Below are 17,432 nucleotides of genomic sequence, written 5' to 3' on the forward strand. Positions count from 1 at the left end.
CTAGGCTATATTATAGCAGGAATTTGGCGATAACCTACCGTAGAGTGGTCCTTATTCCCGAATAATCCGTAAGCGGTAGAAGGCTTAAGAGAAAGTTGTCAAAAAGTTACGCTAGAAATTTGATCACGTAGACGAACAGTATAATCGCGTAGTAAAGCAACTACGAAACGAGAAGGGATGGTAAAAGCACCGATTGATTCGTGAAAATCTAGAGCGGTACAAAAATAAGCAGCCGGTAATCGACAGTGAGCGGCAACTCTCCGGAAAAGTTGTTGACGAAGAAGTTATAGCGGCGTTATAGCGTACCGGCTATATAACACCGTAGCATATGACACTTATCGATAGTGTTCTAACTATGCCGGGTAGAACCGTCGAGAAAGAATATGAGCGTCGAATTGCTGTAATCAATGTAGTAATTGCGGTCTGTGATGCAGAAGAGGGTGCCCCCTCGCGGCCTCGGGCCCCGCAAAAACGCACCGCCGTTGCTGCCGATATACCACCTGTTGCCCCCCTACCTAAGAGGGAGAAGTCTATCCCACTAGATGAGAGTAGCGATACTTTCTCTTAAGCGATCGCTTCTGTTTACGTCAAATGTCCTAGAGAGAGACCAACAATCTGCTTTATTTGTCTTGGTAATACAAGACTGCTAGAACGTGAACGCCTGAAAATGTACAAGAACCCCGGGTCCCTCAGCCGACACTTCGTCAACAAACATATCAAGCCGTTCCCAAATGACATGCACTGTGAGTGCAACATTTGTGGCGAAAAGCTGATGTCAAAATCGGCACTCCTGAACCATGCGCAAAGAATGCATAGAACTGTCTCCTGCCTACCTTTACCAGCTCTTGGCCTACCTCTCCCTTGAATATTCGATGTTTATTGTTTCTCTCTTTAAATATGTGTTACAAGGCGAGGTTAAGCGTGTACAACATGCAAATATCCGATCGCACAATTATTGATTTTGAGGAAATGCCGTAATGACAACTCGTAGCAAGATAAACACTAACGAGTCATAGTAATAAATTTAGAGCAATAATATGATCGACAAGCTATAGCACTACCTGCGCCGAATCTTCTTACCACGTCGAGCAATCAAATCTCCATCTACTCCATCCAAGTGTCCCACGCCAATCACGGAGCCCAGAACTTCACTCAGTTGGCTACTACGAGGCTCTTCAGGAAAGTAGTCTTTTCTCTGCGGTTCATCCGATGCTTCTCCACACTTTTCACAATCCTGAGAACTACCCTCATGAGCCTCGAGTTGGTGGTTGATCTCCACTGTGCTGGCTTTCCGCTCCCACTTAGCATGTGCTCTTTGGAATCGATCGTATAGGCTCGCTTCAAAGGTACGGCCCTTATAGTGGAACCAATCTTTAATGGCGTTGTGAAAGCGTGATATTTGCCAGCTGGCTGAGGTCAGCTGGGTGACCCCGCCTTCCTTCTGCAAAACCCCCCGCTCTACCAAGGCACTCAGGTCGGGAAATATTTGCTCCATGTATGACACATGATAGTACTTGTTCGGTTCTACAGCTCGTGAGATTCAAGATATGTTTTAACGGGACTTTGGGGTCCTACCATAGTATCGACCGGAAAGGTCCTTAACATTGAAACGAAATGCAGACCTAATGTTAGGTTCTCCATTTAACTTCCTTGGAGCGCAGTCTCAGAAGCGACAGTGGCTTAATTGTCTTGCAATAGAATTACTCGTTTCTGATCGGTGAGCTCAACTTCAATACATTTTCTTTCAAATGCGACTCGCTTGACTGGGTCCTGTGTGATCCTCTCCCATTCACTATCGTCTTCATCCGAGGGATCATCAAGGTAAGATTCCTCGGAAGACAGGGTGGCCGGCCTCTTATGAGAAGTCATGCTTTTTACGACAGACTTGACCTCAGGGTAAAATGGTGGGATATAGTGATAAATAGAAGGAGTTGATTTATGAAGGAAGCAGGATTGTTGCTGTAAGAGGGAGAGAAAACCCCTTATTAAAGGTCTGATGGGTCTTACGTCAAACCTTCAAGCCTCAGATAACCGCCGTCCTAGCGCTCACGCACTGGTAACACTGACGCGGTGACGGCCCATCGGGCTTATCATAGGTTTACAGGACAATGACTAATAATACTGTCGTGACGTATTTAAGTAAGGTATTTTGTCAAAGCATGATAACGCATAATACACCGTACTTAAGCCTAGCTAAGTAGGTGTGCACCTTTTTGGCCTAGCGGTCACGAAAACAGCGTTTTTTTCTATGCGACATATTTTCCAAAAGGTGTAGTAAATGTGAATATTTTTTTCACCGCCCTTAGCCATATAGTGCGTAGACTACTTGTATCACAGACGGTTATAAGAGCCATATCTGAAGCCTGCTCATATGAGACTATTTACACTGACCCGAGGGCGGTGGGCAGAGTCAGAGACCCAGCAGATTCCAAGACCGCGGCCTCAAGACCTGCCAGGCCATCAGACTGCCCACTAGCGTCCCCTACGACCCTAAGGCCCGCAAAACCGTGAGACTCAGATCTTGAGACGGCTGATGACTCAAGACTCTTAGAACTCCGACTACGATAATATACTACATAGCAGGGCATAGACTGCAAACCTCAGCAGGCCATGGCCCCAGTTGATAGATACTGAGCCCAGCTGGCCCACGGTCCGTAGTTCGTGAGCCACCTGGACTATGGGCCATAACCTTGGTAACAGTGACTGCGGTTTGAAAACCAGTATCTGGGCAAGCCAGTAGTCGACTGGCACACGTTTAATGCCGAGGAGCTATGGTGGGAGGGCTGGGGTTCCATGGGCGAGGGCCCAGAGCAGCCGATCTGGGGCCAAGTACTTCGGGCTGTGGATTTGAGTCCAAGCTGGACGTACGTCCACAGCTCTAGGTATAGCTAGGCTCCAGGTCCATTGACTGACGGCCGCGACAGCCCAATGACTGCAGTGGCTCAAAATCTTCTGACTCCACTCTTCATGAGAATGAAACCCTGTGAGCTTAGTCTCCCCTATAACTTCTATGTACTATAGATGATCTATTTTGACTGCTGTCTGTTTGTCAGCAATCGTATCATTCGTCGATGAACTATGTAACGTGAAACACTTGGTGTCTCTGTCTCCAGAGTTCAGAGTAATGCCCTGTCAGAAGAGCTTGATCGCCTTTGGACTATCTAAAGACTTATCTAGGCCTAGGATTATTGGACTAGAAGAGAAGTGGTACGAAGAGCCAGTTCATATGACGTGTCGCTTTCTGTGTCGCCTGTGCTCTTCAGCAGGCCCTACCGTGACTGATTCCCTCTCAAGAGGATTTCCCCATATTGTAAGCTAAGCCCTCTCGAAAGAAATCTCTCATTTTCTGCCCTCCAAACGACCCTTACTCTTGAAATGAGCTACTTAAAACTTATCTGTTGTTAATGTTCTTTCATGTTGCCACTTCCAGTATACGCTATATAGCTTTATCATAGACACAAAAAAGGTTTTTCATCCTAGTACCACTCTTATTAAATTTATCTTAGGGTATTATATATCTTATTAGCAGTACGCTCGTATTTCAAGCCATATAGGTCCAGTCAATATCTGAAAGGAGTATCTCATGATCGCTCAGGATCCCTGCCAACCTCTACCCGGTCTAATACTCGAAATGCCATTCGTAGGCCTTTTTCCTCCTTTATAACTCAGCCCTCTACCGCAAGCTTCTTCTTCTCAAGTTCGGAAACCATGAAGAAGGCGTTGCTGCCATCAGCTGTCGCGGCACGGCAATATTAGGCTGGCCTCAGGTCGTGCAGCCCAGTACTCTTACCAGATAACCAATCATACCTTGCATCTATTTCTGCCTCTCCTACCCGCCGAAACAGTTGTCCACTTGGCCTTTTTTTAGAAATATTCAATATGTTGAAACGCGATTTTTGCGCATCCTGAATAGCATTGTCAGTTTTAAAAGGCGAGACTGCCATTCGGTGATCAAGAGAATTCTCGTTGTCTCCTGAAAGTGGGCATGTGAATACACTGGAAAGGATTAAAAGGAAGAGCGCGACACAATTTTTAGTGTCGCGCTCATTGCCCCACCCGGCAGTCTGTCCCTACTCCCCAGTTTGTCCCTACTCCCCAGTGTGTCCCTACTCCCCAGTGTGTCCCTACTCTCCAGTATGTCCCTACTCTTCAGTGTGTCCCTACTCCCCAGTATGTCCCTACTCTTCAGTGTGTCCCTACTCCCCAGTATGTCCCTACTCTTCAGTGTGTCCCTACTCCCCAGTTTGTCCCTACTCCCCAGTGTGTCCCTACTCCCCAGTGTGGTCCCTACTCTCCAGTGTGTCCCTACTCCCCAGTGTGTCCCTACTCCCCAGTGTGTCCCTACTCTTCAGTGTACACACACACACACACACACACACACACACACACACAATTCATTAACGCCCGGCGGCTGAGCCGAGAGGGCAACTATCACTAATCTACCAATACATGCATGTTTGGGTATACGCCGTGTCTCCTTGGAGCCCATACAGTACTTCCTTCCGTATTTGATATCTTAGCTTCCAATTCCATAGTCGGTCCCTGTGGGTTAGTATTGGTTAGTAGACTGGCTTGAAGGCGCTTCTCCAAGTGTTCAACATCCTATCCTCGGCAGTTGAAGCGCGTCTATCGTCTGCCACAAGGGGTTGGGGGGTAGTAAAAAGAGGTATTCTATCAGTTCGTCGGCAAGTCTAGGTGGCCTCAAGTCGGCCCGTGGCGATGGCGAATCGTATTGACGCTCGCACTGCTTCCAAATTCGGCTTCCACTTTTGATCATCGGAGGGTGACTTCCCTCCCAAGAAGAAGGACATGTTACTTCGGTGAGTGTGGGTACATTGCAGCATTTCCGTCCGGCGCGCGGTCCACTTCCGACATCGAAAGAGAAAGTGGTCTACCGTCTCTCTTGCTTGTCCACATGCACATTGATCTGTCTTAGCGGCATTGATTCGAAAGAGATATCTATTAAGTCTTGCCATCCCCGTGCGGAGCTGGGACAGCACGCTTGCTTCTTTCCACGATAATCGGTCATACAGCTGTCGCGTGTGTTTTCCCGGAAGGGCTTTATCCACTCGTCTCGAATGTTTCCCGATGCTCTCGGGTAGCTTACTACTAGGGATTGCTTGGGTACGCGCGATCTTTAGAGTCGTCGATTTCATTTTGGGGACCTGTCCTTGCAGGATGGCATCTTCTTTCGTCGCGGCTCTCGCCTGCTCTTTCGCCAGCCCTAGTAGTTTGTTGTCTTCGCTAGTGGGGATCCACCGGACGCTGATCTGATTTCTATGCTTCTGCAGTCTTCTCATCAGCTTGTAGATTTGACAGACAAATTCCTGGCCCGACTGTGGTCGCGGATTCTTCAGCATGAGAGCTGCCCCTTTCAGATATAATATTGCATTGGTATACTAAGATCTAGTCTGTTCTTTTAAGCCAATACAACGGAGAGACGGGCAAATTCCCCCCCCCCATGCTTTCCCAGCTCCTTATCCAGCTCACTAGTACTCTTATTCCTAGATGTCCGTAGATCCTCTTGCCTTCAAGATCTTAGCCTTTGGGGTTCCAGCAGGACCAAAAACCTTCCCCCACACTCATATACCCGTTTGCTCCTTAAGCCCACCCTCCAGGCCAAGTTGCAGCTCTGCTAAGTCCCCTTAGGGTCACGGCATAACAACCTTCCTGCTTCTTGTGAACCGACATGCGCATCCGTCCTCTCGGGCTATACTGACAGTGTTGTAAGGATCTCTAGTCGGCAGCCGATGGCGACGCGCCAACCTTCTTCCTAGCCATCGTTGCCATAGCATACCTCAGTCCACAAGTTGGCGTGATTTCTTGCTTCCTGATACCTAGTATCCTCTCGTTCTCTAGGCCGACCATGTCTTGCAGATGGTCCCTTTATACACCCAGGACTGCAGCGTATAATCTTTCCATCCACTAACCAAAGTATCCTCCGATTTGAGGTAGGGAGCCAGCAGCCGATGGCGATACACCTTAGCCCTAATCCCACAAATCCAATTCTACCCCACAGGTGTCCTGCTCGACTTCGATCCGCGCCTCTGAGAGGCTCTGTGAACTCCCCTTAGGGTGACGGCATGAGAGGCTGTAACCGTTATCGTCGGATGGTTTTTAAATCGTTCCTGTGTGCCAAAGGGGCCTCGAGGTCGCTAGAATTGCGGTGGAGGCGGGCCGCAACATCGCGGACTCGTTTCCTCTGGTCGTCATTGCGTCTCTCATTGGCTCTGGGGTAACAAAGACTCCAGGTTCGTAGCCCACGCCTCGTACAGGCTGAGAAATCCGACTTCGTGGGCCCCTTGTTGATACTGTACATATAGTATCGATTTCTCCCGCGGGCGAACTGCCATAGGGAAGCCAGCCTCGTTTAGGTAAATCGTTAAGATATGTCGTTATGGTAACCCATAGGTCAAAGTCTTGGTTTACGTGACTCATAAAAACCGGCTATGTGTTACGCATAACTGACTGGTCATATTTATGTTAGATATAATCGGGAGATTCTTCTCTGATTTCCTATAGACGTCTAACCTCAACGATCTGTCTCTTAACCTTACCGTAGCCTAGCAGGCCATGCTGCGGGATGAGTCCTGTCGAGAGTATCGAGGAACGATGTCAGGTAGTGCGACGAATATATCTATACTAAATTAATAGTTTATTCGTATTGTTTGTTAAGTTATAATCAAATTTAATTAAGTAAAGAGTCTCTAAAGTTCCAAAAGTATTCACTAGTAAAAATGTATGATTGAAGACCAAGAACTAAACTAGATATATGAGTGAATGTCCCTATATATCCTAGAGTTCTTCCTATGCAGAAGTGTAGAAGGTAGATGGGTAGATTAGGGCTACTCTTCTACTATCGACCTTACTACTACTTGTATGATCACGTGGTAAGACTTTCACGGTCGTAGAGGTATGTTGTTATCCGTAATAACATATGTATACACCGAAAAACTTCTGCAAGTGGGTCTTGATTAGGGCGGATCATGCTCTTTCTCACTGAGCATGATCGTGGTTTCTCTTTTCCTAAGGACTAGTCGCCACATGTGATTGATGACTAGCATGTCCGTAATACTACTGAGGACGCTAGGAAAAGATATGTTATTTTACTCGGTTGAAATATTTTCCGGTAAGTGACCCACCCCACTGATCGCCTACCGGCACCGATCTTTCGAGGAACCCACACCTCGTTCCCCGAAGCTATATCATCCACTCCTGGGAGCCGTAGGTCCTCTGTATCAAGCCTAGTAGAGGTAGACTGCGGCATATCCTCTCCATTGGATATTAGGCTCAATACCATATCCGCAAATTGAGGATAATGGATATTACTTTCATACCATATCCTCAATGAGGATATCCATGGATATCCGCGAGGATATGAGGATATTCTGCGGATATCCGCACTAGCATAACTCTCGCTTGATTATCTACTTAGGGGTCGTCATGTGCCTCTTATACAGCTTATTAATTTATTTTTCAGAACAAAAGATACACAGGTTTGGTCCTGACCATACTACTACCCTTATTTATCCTATTTCCCAATGAAATATTAAGTAATACCTATGTATTAACCAATATTTATTAGCTTCATTATTACTTATAGCATCAATCTTTATTTTCAAAGTGTATTAGGGGGAAACCATGATTTTTTGTTATTTCACTTTACTTTACCATGGAAATATATATTTACTCATGGAAGAAGTATAGCATCTCTCAGCTGAACTAAGTATATTTGACCAAACTCGCCATTTCCCGGTCAAATTTAGTTAATTTAGCTTTAAATTAATGATCTAAGCCTAACTTTCAAGTATATAATGATTCTAAATAGATTCTCTCGAAGATTACCGGTCGGAAGCTCCAATGTTGTTGACAGCGGACTTGGTGAATATGGCGGCAAGGTTGAGGATATCCAAGGATATCCATGCGGATATCCACAATATATCCTCAATTATCCTCAAATATCCACACCAGTGATTAGTAATAGCCAATCATCGCCATCAAAAGTAAGAGATGTCAAGTACGCACCCGCAACTTACGAGTTACAGCATATTTGCCATAATTCTGATATTTTCAGCTCGTTCTATATGTAAGTTTCTCTCTCTCTCTGACATAGTGATCAAGTACACCATGTCTTACTCACAAGCATCTCAATCCCACTACTCCTTCTGCGCTGATTCAGATCTAGGTCTAAATACCGACCTTCTTTATTCAGATGATATCTCTGAGCTTATTAGCAGCCAAACTCCATTGACATCTACGTCTCAAATTTCATCTCCGATTGCACCCCTCTCGCTTACGCGTGTTGGCCTCCCTCTTCAGCAGTATTGGGTCCTCTATTCCTCTGAGCCTAGTAGCGAGATGGAAGAATCTCGTAAGCGCTTTATAAGTTGGTGGTTAACTACAGAGTCTGGATCAACACCTGATATACAAGACTCTATCCGTTGGGATGGGAAAAAGACTTCAAGTGTCTGGGACAATTTCAATCAGGTTGCACATGAGAAGACTGGCAAGCCAAAGGTTATGTGCATATCATGCCTCTGTACCCTTGTTCATCCAAGATATCGCCGTGCTGGGTCATCACCGATGAATGCACATATTAAGGCAGGCACCTGTACTCGGAAGCCAGTTACTCAGAGGGTTGATCAGCTACTAAGAAAGATGGTATATTACTCTATTATTAAGATTTTTAATATCTCTTTTGCTAATCTTGATAATTATCCTAAAGCCATCGATCCCAAAACACCAACCTTTCTCCCAGGAGCGTCTCGTTAAAGCGATCCTAGACTTTATCTCAGCGGCTCACCTACCCTTCCGAATCGTGGAGCATACCCAATTCAAGGACCTAGTAGAGGTCATTTAACAAGCTTAAAGCAAGATCGATATACCATCCGCGCGAAGCATACGACGTTATCTTGATTCTGTAGTCAAAAATGACTAGAAGGAGATTCTTGGAAGACTTCCAGATGGGAGTCGCCTTTCACTAGCGCTTGATTGCTGGACATCGCCATTTCAGCAAGCTTTCATGGCTATCACAGGCTACTTTCTTGATCAGGATTGGAATTATTGTGAAGTTCTTCTTGGATTTGAGCATCTTTATGGGTCTTATACTGGTGAAAATCTAAGTAAGACCGTTACTCAGCTCTTGAACAATCATGGAATCACCAATCGTGTCTTATCTGTGACAACAGATAACGCAACTAACAACAATACCTTGGTGATGAACATCTAAGAGACTATTCAGTCGCAGAGCCAACCAGATACCTTAATCTTCCGAGTTCCGTGTATTGCGCATGTGATCCAATTAAGCTTAAATGAGCTTCTTGGGAAGCTGAAAGTGACGCCACCTAATAAAGAGATTGAACTAGAGTGGCCTGACGAGCGAACACATTCATTCTAGACTAAACAATCTGGCTTAAGTCGGCAAATTGCAGATACCTTAAAGAAGGTCAGTCCTCTATCTCCCTTAGGCTTCTGAGTTTATTCTAATAAGAAAGTCTAAGATCCGAGGTCTTGCGGTCTTTATTAATGCGAGCCCACAACGCCGGGAGTCATTTATGGCTCTTCAAACTAATGAGCCTCGTTTGGTTCCTATTCAGGATGTCCAAACCCGATGGAACTCAACCTTCATAATGCTCAATCGTGCTAAAAGGTTACAACCATTCTATGACCAGTATTGTATAGATCATCAGTATCTACACTTTAAACTTGATCAAGAAGAGTGGCGACAGATTGAATATCTTCTTCTTCTCACAAAGCCTTTCTTTGACTTCACCACTATGTTATCAAAGACTAGGGATGTTACCACACACAACATCTATAGTATTTATAACAAGCTTTTCTCTTATCTAGATGAAGCTGAGTGTAAGTTGAAGAATAAAGGTGTTGTCTGGAAGAAGCATATGCTCCAGGCTCTTCAGACTGCTAAGCGGAAGCTCTCAAAGTACTACACTGCGACTGATTATGAATCATATGGCGATATCTATGCACTCGCGACAATCCTTTGCCCATCAAAGAAACTTCGATATTTCGCATCGTCAGACTGGCAAGGTGATATTGACTATATTAATCACTATCATGGAGTTCTCAAGCGAGAGTTTCAACGATATAAAGAGATACTTCACCGTGATTCAGATAATACAGTCTTACAAGATACCACGAGAGAGGCCCCGGATGATGAATATGGTGATCTAGATGCTGCTTGTGCATCTCAAAACCAGCCCTAGGATGAGCTCTCAAAGCCTGAAGATGATGAGATCGCGAGGTATCTTGCCCGCGGGATTGAGATTCAGAAGCTAAGAGCATTCTGGAAAGACCATGAGCTTGAGTTTCCTATCCTTGCGAGGATAGCACGGGATATTCTCTCGATCCCAGCTAGTGGTGCAGGCGTTGAGCGATTATTCAATTGCGCTCGCGATATCTGCCACTATCGTCGCGGTCAATTGAAACCAAGTACCATCCGAGGATTAATGCTCCATCAATTCGCCACTAATTTTGACGTTGAGCAGAAGGAGATAGAGGTTATTAAGGAGTATCTCTCTATTGGGGAAGCTGCGTTATTAGACCAAGCTCGGAAACCAATGCTCCATCTTGAAACTCTTGAGCCAATTAGTGACAACGAAGAGGAGGATCAAGAGCCTAGCATACAGGACACACAACAGAAGAGGAGCTGCAATGATGATTCAGATGATGAGAGGAATAATGATCAAAGTAAGCAAGTGCAGCGTAAGCGATCAAAGAAACGATTATCTGAATCTCTTGATGAAGATGACGATGACCTTCCAGAAATGCCAATAGATGAGAGCATGCTGGGACGGTCAGGACGAATTCGAAAGCAGCCTAGGTTACCTGATGGATTTCAGATTGATTTAAGGTAGTTGATATTATATGGAGATAACGGAATTTTATTTACTAAATTGAAATCTTGAAAGTTAATGATTACACTATGATTACATTAAAAATACGTAGGAAACTGCATAAATTATACATACTTAAAAGAGTCGTGAGGCTAGGCATGTTTGGCCTGTTTGATATCCACTGGATATCCTCAAATATCCAGAGGATATTAGGTGGTATACCATATCCACAAAATTGAGGATTGCGGATATTGGGTGATATACTATATCCGCAATCTGCGGAGAGGATATGTGGATATCCATGGATATTGAGGATGTTGCCGCAGTCTAGTTGAGACAGATGCGACCCTCACGACCCAGGGTAACGCGACTGACCTAGTGAACCGACTTTACCCCAAGCGTATTGTCCCTTAGCTTGACTTCCCCTAACTCCAAGAGCAAATCTAGAGGAAATTAGACCGCACTAATGCCTTTACCTCGCGCCTACTATTCCCTTCCGATACCCAAATCGATTATGTTGTTACGAATATCTAGAATAGGCCGATCTATTCGGAAGCGTCTCTTCGGAATTTTGAGCGAGATACTATGGATAACTTTGTCGAAAAGGTTATTAAGGCGTTACGAGATGATGAACCCCTTCGACATGAGTTTGGAATCTAGGGCCGAGTCACCTTCTATGACCGCGCGAACCTATCAGAAACTTCACTAGAGAATAGCTTGGAGCAAATGAATATTTAGGATGCGCGGATATCTCAAAGACCAGCGAACACTAGGTATAGAAGAGGCAGAGGAAGGGGGAGAGGAGCCGCGCAGAGACAGGAGAGGGACGGCACTATACGAAAACGCAATCGGCGCGCCGACTAGTTCTGCGTGCATCTTGTAGCTGATGAACGACAAATACTAGTGTATATAGTGGAGTTCAAAGCGCCGTATAAGGTGATAATCTCCGAATTGGTGGCGGGTCTCCACTAAATAGATCTGGCTCGCGATGTTATTAACTAGGAAGGCGACACGTTTGAATTCTATGCCACCTACCTCGTTACCGTAGTGGTCACCTAGATATTCTTATATATGATCGATAGTAGGGTTTAATACGGCTACATCTGCACGGGAGAGGCTTTTGTTTTTCTCTATATCCCGAAGGACGATCCTACAGTTGTTTAATATTTTATGTGTATCCCGAATCAGGATGTGTAGGCGGACGATGAATAGCGCCTCCACCGGACCGCTATCGGTTAGGTGCTTGTATTCACCCTTTAAGCGCTAGCCGCCGAAGGTCCGTCTTAAGAGTGGTATGATGCGGCACACGATAAGCTAAAGACCTGGGAGGTCGAATACCTAGATGTGCTAAGAAAAATCCCCGAGACTCTCCGTAAAGACCCGCTAACTTCTAATTATCGACCCTCGTACTGGAAAGTAGAGCCGAAGACATATAATACACGATCTCGCGCTCGCTGCAAACTAGGCATATCTACCCTAAAGCATTCATCAACCGAAGGCAGCGGTAGTGATGAAGAATCGCATTCGCTATCTATTATAGTAGCGGCTCGTAGTAGGTGGAGCCGCGGCCGAGGCAACAATCGCTAATCGACTAAGGAAAGCGAAAGCACACGAGCCGGTCGGGATAGTAAAGAGACCTCTCGAAAAGACGGGCAATCTACACGACCCTACTACACAATTGCCTACATCCGCGGTATAGTCAACCGAGAACCTCTAGATAAAGAATGCCCTAACTGGAAATTCTACGGCGGATAGAGACACTCTATAGGACCGCTAGAGTTCACACGCCGGCTTCACTGTTAACTTGCCCGAAACCGAAACCATGGTTTTGAACAACTCCACGTCTGTGGTCGGACGGGTTACCTCGTTAAAGCTACCCTTCTATCACACGCATACACTGTGGTTATTAAAGCTACTATAGTAGAGAAGTAGCATCGCCTTAAAGCGGAGGCGAACAATTATCGTCACCTTAGGGACATACAAGGAAATCAGATACCCGTCTGTCTTGGATCCTTTTAGCCACGGGTCACGTATTGGTACCATAGTGAATTAATTGCCTATATGATAGTCTTGAGCTAGTTAGGAACGCGACTTCAGCATATAATTAATAATAAGAATTCTAGTTTTTTTGATTAGGAGCGTAAGAAAGCTTTAACCGTGCTCCGGTCGCACGGAGTTGTCTATAATAATAGTGAGTGGCGTAATATGTTATAGGATGACCTCGGTAGCTAGTTAATTGTTATTGACTTAGAGGATGTGAAATGGTTAAAGCGCCGTCGGGCTCTTGAGTTAACTTCTAGTAATACCTGGCGTGGTCATCGTATCGGCGCGGCGAAAGTAAGCAAAAGCTCTTGTCTAGCTCGATAGTTACCTATATATAACGACCGTTAGACCACAGACCATAGCTTTAGTCGACTCGGTTAAGGTCCGTACCGTTAGATCACGGGACGGGAGGAATTATGTTTATATCATTAGCTTAGTTATCGTATAATATATGATAATTATGCGTTCCTGTAACTAGCATTTACGCTGAATTAGTTTGCTATAATGTTATCTTAAGAAGGTCGAGTGCTTATTATGATATTAACGCTGTGTCGGCGTCTAGTAATAATGGATATCGAACTGATTCGGGCTACAGACTAGCGGGCAAGAATAGGATGGGATACCTTTATAATATTTAAGGTTTCGCTAAAAGGCAGTTATAAGCTGGTTATGACTTCTATTAGAGGCTATCGGACACTCTATAAATGTATCCACTTTATCTAAAAGTAGTAACCACATCAACTTGTTTCGCGATCTTGAATATGCGCTTAAGCCTTACCTAATGCATTACGGTCTTCGTGGTCAACATCAAGTTCCTCCGCGGAGATCTAGCTTAGCGCGATCATTAGCTAGATAGAAATCCAAGCTATTGCCTACTGGCTAATATAAGTTATAGGTTATGGATGTGTTTAGATTAAGGAGTGAAAGTATGGAAATAACTGAAAGAGTGGGGCCTAAGATCGATAGGTTAAGAAAAAGACTAGTAGGGTAGTAAAGTACCTAAAGGGCAAAGAAATAACTAGAAAAATAGTAAAGCGCCTTAAGTAATAAACTAACACCCAAATGGCGACACGGGTTTGGTTAGTCTTGTCTAAGAACCACAAGTCGTCGCGGTATTATCCCCTTTACCTCTCTATTACGCGGGTGTCCTCTCTTCCTAGTTCTTAACGTCCTTCTTATACCTAGGAGCCCTCTCTCTTTAGTTCGCTCCCGGCCTTTGTCTTCGCTATCTAGTTTTTAACACTAGTAACAGCACTAAAAGGCGAAGTTTTCTGCTCTAATAGAAACGATAAAACTTTAGCTAGACTGAAAACTTGGTCTGGCACCTTAGAAGTAAAGTCGTCGGTAAGTCTCTTAATCGTCTTATTACCGATATCATACTTCGATTCCTTATGGTCTAGCATCTGCTTAAAGACTATATGAAAAAGCTAACTAGAAATCTTCTTATCGGCAAGCTAGAAATGCACTTTCTTATCTACGCGGCCAGGCCGAATAAGCGCTTTATCTAGATGCTCGATATGATTAGTCGTTATAACGAGCACCCGGCCTTCCTAAGATGACACACTATTAAGAATATTTAGAAGACCGGATAGGGTGACTATAGAGCTTGACTTGTTCTCTTAGTCTGTATCAGAGTCGTCCCTACGCCCTATCCTAGCGGCGTCGACATCCTCTAGGAGAATGATATAGTGCGGCGGAAGCTTAGAAAATAGTTTCACTAGCTTACTATCAGAAATCCCTGATAGTTAAAGCGTATAAATATCTAGTTCAAATTCCCCGGCTAGGGAGAGACTAAAGCTGGACTTTCCGGTTCTAGGAGGTCTATATAAAAGGTAGCCACGCTGGTAGGGAATTCCGCGGTAGGCGTACCACTTCTATGTATCTTTATCTAGGAAGTCCTTTATATCTCTTAAAAGGTCATCTTATACTTCCTTGTCTATAATGACTGTTAAGACGGGTCGAACTGGTCTTAACCTGGTTTTCTTCTAGTCCCCTTCACGGTGCTTAAATATAGTGATCTTTTTGTTAATGTTATTTAGGTAAGTTCTTCGACATTCTTTAACGAGCTCTTTAAGAATGTTTGGATAAAGGCTAATAGAGGAGATGTAGATGTCTTCTCGATGATCTTTAATAGCGCAGTGAAGTATAAGTAGGTGTCCCTTATACTAAAAAGGGAAAGATCTATCCTAAGGTAAAAAGGTTAAAGGCTTTTTCTTTGCTTGGCTTTAGATGTTTGTTCGCTGTGGAGATCTCACACGAGTAATTATTGAATAAGCGTTGCGGATAAAAGGTTAGTGAGCTATCTAATCGACTAGCATATCGTACGCTTCGTCATAATACGAGATATGGATTGTCGAAGCTACTGGCTGTTAGACTTATCCTATCGGAAAGGAAGAACTACGAACTGAAGTAGCTTCTTATTAGCTCCCTAAAATAGCGGACTGTATAGCGAGTAAAGAGGATAAGCATCCTTAAGGTATAGAGGAGTCGAGTGTAGCTGTCTAGGTTACCGGTAAGCAGCTGCTAAGCGGAGCTAGAGACTATACTAAAACCGGGAAAGAGGATATCTATAAGAGATATCTAGGAAGGGCTATAGTAAGATCCACCTCCGATGGCGGCGTTTATTACGTATAAGCCGAAAGGTAGCTAATATATGATGTGATAGAAGTCGAGAACCACGAGAAACGATGGCTTAAGCAATGTGCTTAGGGCAGGGTATGATCATGATCACCTAGGGATATCATGCTTCTTATATATTAGAGAAATCGCTACGATAGAGCTAGCGACCCTTTTATAGACCTTGTATGTGTAATTTCCGTTACTCTAAAAGTTTAATGTAGTATGTAGTTTATAGGCGATAGGGTCTCGAACCTCTACTTTCTTAGAGATGTATTCTAGATACGATTCTTAGAATGCAAAGTTATATGACTAACCTGCTAAAAAAGTAATATACTAAAAGATAAGAAACTAACCCGAAAGAATTGGTTAGATAAGGCATTAAGTTACGTAAACCTTAGTTCTATAAGTTACCCCGCTCGAGTAAGATAAAGAGAAGTAGTGGCCCCCTTTCTGTCCTGTCCTAAACCCTTATTAAGTCTAGAACACGCTATATCCAACTCCTCTAGTGAGATTCCACTAAGGTATAATACTGCTCTATATACGGTTAAGGGCTCTCTAAGTGAAAGTGGAGAAATAATAGAAGCGGCTTTCCGAATTTTCGCCTAATAGCTTAAAGTTGTATAGAATCGTTAACGAACACCTAAGCAATTAAAAAAGAGACTACTAGAGACACGCATAACTAGTGATATACATATAGCACGAATATTCCTTAATTATGGCGGCTTTAAGGCGTGGCTAGCTTATTTCCTTACTACCGAAGGAAGAGTTCATTTTAAAGGACGATAGCGAATAAGTCATATTATCGCTGATTTTAATAAACTATCGTAAGACGAACGTATTAAGACTGCCTAGAGATTCGCAGCTTTTTAGCCATACCAAATAGTAGATAAGGCTATTTAAAAGATATTTGAATCCCTTTTAAAGCTTGGTAATAGTGATCTATATATCTCTTTGTTTTAATTTCTAACCCGTTTTTATAGGGTTCTTCGAAACCCTAAAAAGCGATTTAAAAGCATAAAGCGAACCACGTACCGATATACAAGCTAATTTAGCGATAACACCTAAATCACTTACAAGTATTGCTTAGAGTACCACTGACGAAGGAAGAGTGATTATAAATGCTTCTTTATAAGGCATAGTAAAGATATTCGATCCTTATATAAGTGGTGCGATAAGGAAAATCAGTTATTAGAATGACACTATCTCGATAGCCGCTATCACGATAGCATTTCCTCTATAGGCGCTCTTAGACTATTTAATAAGCCTTAATGTCCTCCTAAGTAAAGTTTAATACTTTGTAATAGCACTGTTCAAAGTGCGGGTAGAAGATAAAGGGAAAATTCGTTTTATTAGCTTGAAAGATAGGGTTAGATTAGTACTAAACCCCGAACTTACTCTAAAGGGGGTATAGGATAAAGCCATTTCCGAAGTTTTTAGGGCTAAGATTCACCGGGCTATAACCGCCTATCGCATACGGAAAAAGGAACTCCGAGAAGGAAATAAAGCGACTAAGTGCGTCTTAATAATACTTATAAGCAACCATAATAAAGGCGCTATTCTCAACTTGGCGCTCGGGTTAGAAGAGGGTATAAGGATACGGAGGCTATTGTATATATAGAACGTAATGATTATTCACTATAGAGCATTTCAAGCTTCCTTTTGCTTGACTTTCCCGCTAAAATAGTATAACTCAACGCCTAGGGGGACGATTCCCTGCCCTAACCGCTAGTTGCATATAGTTCTATTGTCTTTATCCCCGTTGCTGTCCCGTAAGAAGACAGTAATATTACACTAGAGCTAATACACCTATTGCCCTTTACTAGTTATCTATGAGACGTCGTTATCTGCAATATCGTCGAAATCCTCGGAAGGGTCGAGCTTCTCGGGATAGAACGTCTAAAGACTGTTAAACTAGAA

The 17,432-nt window shown here is 43.8% G+C and overlaps 9 protein-coding genes across 9 annotated transcripts; 4 read left to right on the forward strand and 5 right to left on the reverse strand.

Moving 5' to 3' along the window:
• Positions 1-355: 355 nt before the first annotated feature.
• N7529_001023 (uncharacterized protein) lies at positions 356-865 on the forward strand (the record flags this gene model as incomplete). The annotated part of the gene is made up of 2 exons (XM_057236554.1): positions 356-548; positions 570-865. The coding sequence occupies 2 exons, from the start codon at positions 356-358 to the stop codon at positions 863-865; spliced, it is 489 nt and encodes a 162-aa protein (XP_057103357.1).
• Positions 866-1,057: 192 nt separating this feature from the next.
• On the reverse strand, positions 1,058-1,495 carry N7529_001024 (uncharacterized protein; the record flags this gene model as incomplete). The annotated part of the gene is made up of 1 exon (XM_057236555.1): positions 1,058-1,495. One exon carries the CDS (start codon positions 1,493-1,495, stop codon positions 1,058-1,060), a length of 438 nt encoding a protein of 145 aa, XP_057103358.1.
• Positions 1,496-1,680: 185 nt separating this feature from the next.
• N7529_001025 (uncharacterized protein) lies at positions 1,681-1,869 on the reverse strand (the record flags this gene model as incomplete). The annotated part of the gene is made up of 1 exon (XM_057236556.1): positions 1,681-1,869. One exon carries the CDS (start codon positions 1,867-1,869, stop codon positions 1,681-1,683), a length of 189 nt encoding a protein of 62 aa, XP_057103359.1.
• Positions 1,870-4,691: 2,822 nt separating this feature from the next.
• N7529_001026 (uncharacterized protein) lies at positions 4,692-5,360 on the reverse strand (the record flags this gene model as incomplete). Its single annotated transcript, XM_057236557.1, has 1 exon — positions 4,692-5,360. The coding sequence occupies one exon, from the start codon at positions 5,358-5,360 to the stop codon at positions 4,692-4,694; it is 669 nt and encodes a 222-aa protein (XP_057103360.1).
• A 2,767-nt stretch (positions 5,361-8,127) lies between these two features.
• N7529_001027 (uncharacterized protein) lies at positions 8,128-10,874 on the forward strand (the record flags this gene model as incomplete). The annotated part of the gene is made up of 2 exons (XM_057236558.1): positions 8,128-8,517; positions 10,224-10,874. The coding sequence occupies 2 exons, from the start codon at positions 8,128-8,130 to the stop codon at positions 10,872-10,874; spliced, it is 1,041 nt and encodes a 346-aa protein (XP_057103361.1).
• A 718-nt stretch (positions 10,875-11,592) lies between these two features.
• Positions 11,593-11,825, forward strand: N7529_001028 (uncharacterized protein; the record flags this gene model as incomplete). The annotated part of the gene is made up of 2 exons (XM_057236559.1): positions 11,593-11,716; positions 11,767-11,825. 2 exons carry the CDS (start codon positions 11,593-11,595, stop codon positions 11,823-11,825), a joined length of 183 nt encoding a protein of 60 aa, XP_057103362.1.
• A 2,300-nt stretch (positions 11,826-14,125) lies between these two features.
• On the reverse strand, positions 14,126-14,299 carry N7529_001029 (uncharacterized protein; the record flags this gene model as incomplete). The annotated part of the gene is made up of 1 exon (XM_057236560.1): positions 14,126-14,299. One exon carries the CDS (start codon positions 14,297-14,299, stop codon positions 14,126-14,128), a length of 174 nt encoding a protein of 57 aa, XP_057103363.1.
• A 582-nt stretch (positions 14,300-14,881) lies between these two features.
• N7529_001030 (uncharacterized protein) lies at positions 14,882-15,365 on the reverse strand (the record flags this gene model as incomplete). Its single annotated transcript, XM_057236561.1, has 3 exons — positions 14,882-15,061; positions 15,209-15,255; positions 15,302-15,365. The coding sequence occupies 3 exons, from the start codon at positions 15,363-15,365 to the stop codon at positions 14,882-14,884; spliced, it is 291 nt and encodes a 96-aa protein (XP_057103364.1).
• Positions 15,366-16,230: 865 nt separating this feature from the next.
• On the forward strand, positions 16,231-17,133 carry N7529_001031 (uncharacterized protein; the record flags this gene model as incomplete). The annotated part of the gene is made up of 3 exons (XM_057236562.1): positions 16,231-16,246; positions 16,820-16,881; positions 16,927-17,133. The coding sequence occupies 3 exons, from the start codon at positions 16,231-16,233 to the stop codon at positions 17,131-17,133; spliced, it is 285 nt and encodes a 94-aa protein (XP_057103365.1).
• Between the last annotated feature and the right edge of the window lie 299 nt (positions 17,134-17,432).

This window comes from Penicillium soppii (genome assembly GCF_028829465.1).
Source record: "Penicillium soppii strain IBT 18220 chromosome Unknown utg000001l, whole genome shotgun sequence".
Classification (NCBI taxonomy): domain Eukaryota; kingdom Fungi; phylum Ascomycota; class Eurotiomycetes; order Eurotiales; family Aspergillaceae; genus Penicillium; species Penicillium soppii.